Below are 4,378 nucleotides of genomic sequence, written 5' to 3'. Positions count from 1 at the left end.
GTCCCTCGCCACGGTCCCATGCCGGCGCCTCCCACTCAGCCCTCATCCGGCACCCACGATATGCCACGTGCCGAGGACTTAATGCTGAATTGCCCCAGCCCTGGGGGCGAGCCCCGAGCCCCCCCCGGTCCCCTCCCAGTGCCCGTAGAAACACGTAACGCTGGCACCGGCCCTGCACGTGTCCCCTCTGCGGGATGGCTTCCCGCTGCCCGACCCACCGTTGCGTGTTGGAAAAAAGTTGATGAAGGAAAAGAATAAAAGGGGGGGGGACGACACAAAATGCGATGCAGTTCTCTGCCCAGCTCCCTCAGCCAGGAGTCGGCCCTGGGTCAGCCGCTGTTGCTGGCACGGGATTGCCAGAGGACGCAGAAAACCGGCCCGTGCTTATCTTCCCTCTTTTTGCAGGTGTATTTCCATTTCACCCGCTGTTCTCAATACCTGGTTTTTCTAACCTACCGAGGATGTTTTATTCCTCCCTAACCAAGAATTATCTCCTGGAGGGAAGGTGTAGTACAGAATATAATCCCAGGTGTATAAAATGCTGGCTGCCAGTAGGCTCGAGGGGGTATGAAATGAAATGCCACGGTCTGGAGCTGGGGACAGCCCAGCCACCTTTGCTCGGTCGGTCCCCTACAGCCGTTCTTACGCCGGTGTTTGTTCCCTTCCAGGCCCCCAAGGAGACCCTGGCCAAAGCCGTGCTGGCAGAGCTGCCCCAGCAGGTCGTGCAGTACTTCAAGCACCAAAACCTGCCGCCCATCAACTCGGAGCCCGCGTAGAGCTGTGCCAGGCTGCGCCCTCTGCATGTTGCCGAAGCCTGTTGGCCCTACCGAAAGCGCATGTTCCACATGCTTTTAAGAGAAGAGTACCCTCCCCGAAACACTTTGTACTTCTTAATTTAATTGCTAAGTTCTTAAAACTCATCCCAGAGAAGCGTCTGGATTCATTTTGTACAGTCCCGGCCCGAGGTAACACGAAGGGCCCAGGCCGTGCCCTGGTCCTGCTCTGTTGAGTCACTTTTCAGTATTGAATGTACTTTGTATAATTTCAGTGGAACGGGATACAATTTTTACAGTCAAAACTTGCTTTTTCCAAGCAATGAAATGCTTAATATATTATTATCATTCAATGAACTGGTCATTGTATAGTTCATGTATCTGTGTTGTACCTGTACATCTGTCACCCTCTATGTTCATTTTTATACTGTGTACTTGTTATATTTGTTATACTCAGGTTAATAAAGAAACTTGGACATTTAAGACAAGGGTCTCCTAGATGGGAAGGTCGGGGAGCACCTTACACGGTCAGCGGTGCTGGGTGTTCGAGAGTCACCCCGACACGGGCTGCCCTGGTCCCCCAGCCGCTCACCCTGCGCTCAGCGTTTCTGCTCGCCGCGCCCCGGGATCAGCCCCAGGCCATCAACGCAGCGTGCCAGAGGGCGGTTTACTGAAGGCGGAGCTGAATACGGATGTCCCGGGGAGGGCAGCATCCCTTCACGCACACACCCCCCCCGTCAGCTCTCAGTGCCTGCCTGAGCCGAGGGCAGGGGGCCGGTGTGCGCGCACACGCGTGCGTGCTGGGGAAAACACCAGTGAACCCGCAGGGAACTGGCAAAAAGGAGTTTCACGGTTCATTGCTGCTTCATCTCTAGAAATTTTTCCAAGTCTGAGTAACAAAAGCTCCCTGCTGCCTGGGAGAAGAGGGGCTGGGTAATGAAATCCTGCTCTCCAGCAGCTCCTTTGAGCTGCTCATCAGCAACGCGCTATCTTCAGCGCCAATTGCTGCTTTCTTCTGCTGCTAACTAGATTAAGGCCTTTTGAAGCTGGCAGGTAGAAAGTTGAACGTACCGCAGAGTTCACCAGCGACCCAGCCTTACTGCAAACTCGAGTAGACTTGACTTCTCTACTCCCCATTAGCGAAAGCGCTTGCGGTGGGAGGTTGGTGTCCCTGTGTAAAGCCTGGAGCCAATTTGCACACGCGCCTGCTACCGGCTGTGCTCATTGCCACCGACCACCGCTAGCGAATGCGTGGTTGTCACCGCTGCCACCGAGTCACCAGCACGCAGGCTGCCCCGCGCAGTCCCACGGCTCCCTCAAAGCTGATGGCGAGGCCCCGAGTGGGCTCCGAGCACGGCGCTGGGTGACACCACCACCCTTGGGAGAGGTGGGCCTGCTCCGTGAAATATTTGCCTTGCAAAGCCCCCTGGAAGGGAAAAAACCCCCAACCAACCCCACCCTTTTCCAAAGGGAGAAGCAGCCTTTGAAGGGTGGCTCGTTTAGAAATAATGCTGTATACGGCTCAGCTTCCCGATCCAAGTCTGTGGCTCTGGAAAAACTATTTTTTTTTTTCTTTCCACAAGAGAACCTCACATGCAGCTGCACTAGCTAGTAAGCTCTTCTGCTAGTAGAGTGTTTGTGGGGGTTTGTCATTTTTTTTTAACACCTCTCTGAAGCTTTAACAACTAGCGCAGACGACAGTTTATGAAGCTGTCCCTGGGGAGGGGATGAAGCACACACTGTGCAGTCATGGCGAAGAGAAAACAGTCTTAAACCACCCCACCCCCCCAAAAAAACCCCAAACAAAAACAACCAAAAAATATTCTAAATCCACCACTAAATGGCAGAGTTGCTGGAGCCAGCCGTTCTTCTCCAGCACGTCGGCCCTGCGGCAAGGTTACTGCCACAGCTGCCATTTCCAGAAGGTCTGATTTATCCTCCATCCCTTGCACTCTTCATGTCCCAGCACGTCTCTCAGTGCACTTAAGTATTTTAACGTCAGACGGCTTCTGACTGTAAGAAGGTAAACGGGACCAACGGATAGAGTGACGAGCTGGGACAGCTCTGCGGTTTGTTTACGCGGGCCAGGCCACGAGAACAGCAGAGGTGACTCAGACTCAAAGGCTTGCATGAGCTAAAGGCGTTCCCCAAGCGCCCTGTTCCTGCTCTTCTGGGAACAAGAGCAAAGCAGGGGGCTCTCAACGCCTGCTTTTACCGAATTATGTCTCCTCCTGGCCTTGCATGGTCCAACGTAACGACCGTCGCCCCCTCCTGATCTCACCTGCAGCCCCTGTGGACCACCACCACGACGCCTGCCCGCAACTGGCTGCCACATCCCACTATAAATTTCTGTCTAAATCAACCATTTTGACTGCAGTTATGCAAAATATCACTCAGGAAAATGGCCCCAGTGTGCTCACAGCCGGGCCGGGCTGTTCTGACTCTCTAGATTATTGGTCTAGCTTAATGCCAGGGAAGGACACCTACATCTCTCACTCCAACTGCTCACGGCTCTTGCAAATGCAATTTTCAAGAAAAACAGGCATTTTTTCTGTGCACCGCTTCCATTTCACTCCATAGCTAAGTATGATGAAAGTCATCAAAAGCAAAGCATTAGGGAGGCAGCAAGAGATCCAGCTATTTTCTACCTGAAAGCGCCATAATTGCAGTAGCTAGAGAAGAGGTAGGAGCAACTCTGGAGCAAACACAAGAGGCGCCAGGCAGCCCAGAAGAACAGGGGAGGAATTACAGTGTGCTTGTAAGGATCTGATTGTGGAACAGGATTGTGCAACCATAAGGGGTGTTTGGCTAAGGATAGCTTCACTGTGAGCATAACTCTCCTTGTTTCCTTTGGGAAAGTCCAGCACTCAAGCTAAGGCATGAATCCTACTAAAGGCCTTCAGTTTTCACTGCTTTTACCCCAGCTGCTCTCTTCCAAGTTGCTTAGCGTCACGCTCAGGTAACCGCCCTTCGGTACGCCCACACCAGCGGTTTTCTCAGAAGCTCGTACGCTTCCGAGTGCAGTACGTAGAGCAGGACTGCTGTGAGGGAGACCGTCACAAAGACATTTCCACCTCTGAGCAGTCAAGCTGAGCTGTTCCAACCCACCGACCTCTCTGTTTGCACACAGAGATGAAGAGGACGGGACCTCGGCTTTCACAGCCTACTTCGCGCTCACGCCTGGCTCCCCGGTCCACACCACCCATAAACACGCCCACGTAAGCTTTCTTAAATCCAATGCAACTTCAACACCCACCGACTGCAAAGGATGGCGGAGTTCTCCAGCTTCTGCACAAAGCGGTTTGGCTGAACTGGGGTATCCTGCCCGCTCTGGATTCACGCTCTTCAGGACACTGCTGCAAGAAAAGCTGAATGACCTGCACTGTCAAGCGCCGGTGCAGAAGCAACGGCCTCTGAGCAGAACAGCCAACTGCAGCTCCTCTGAACTCACTCAGAACAAGAGTTTTCCATCACCATCTCTGCATTTGTAGGAGGCTGGCTTGCACTTCTGGACGGCGGTTTGAGGAAGGGGCTGGTTGGGTAGAGCAGAAATTGCTTAAAGGAGAGGGAACAATTATGAATGGCACAAGCCGAGATAGAAAAAA

General features: G+C 53.2%; 1 protein-coding gene across 1 annotated transcript in view; it reads left to right on the top strand.

The window, feature by feature from the left end:
* Positions 1-1,261, top strand: part of CPNE2 (copine II) — a 52,690-nt gene extending 51,429 nt beyond the window's left edge. Inside the window, exon 16 of the mRNA XM_009319851.1 lies at positions 669-1,261. Coding sequence (XP_009318126.1) covers positions 669-776 — 108 coding nt within the window. The 3' untranslated portion in view covers positions 777-1,261. The remainder of the gene's footprint in view (positions 1-668) is intronic.
* Positions 1,262-4,378: the final 3,117 nt, after the last annotated feature.

This window comes from Pygoscelis adeliae, unplaced genomic scaffold (assembly GCF_000699105.1).
Source record: "Pygoscelis adeliae isolate BGI_AS28 unplaced genomic scaffold, ASM69910v1 Scaffold390, whole genome shotgun sequence".
In the NCBI taxonomy this organism is placed as follows: domain Eukaryota; kingdom Metazoa; phylum Chordata; class Aves; order Sphenisciformes; family Spheniscidae; genus Pygoscelis; species Pygoscelis adeliae.
The sequence above is the reverse complement of the archived record's forward strand: the minus strand, read 5'-3'. Positions and strand labels throughout refer to the sequence as shown.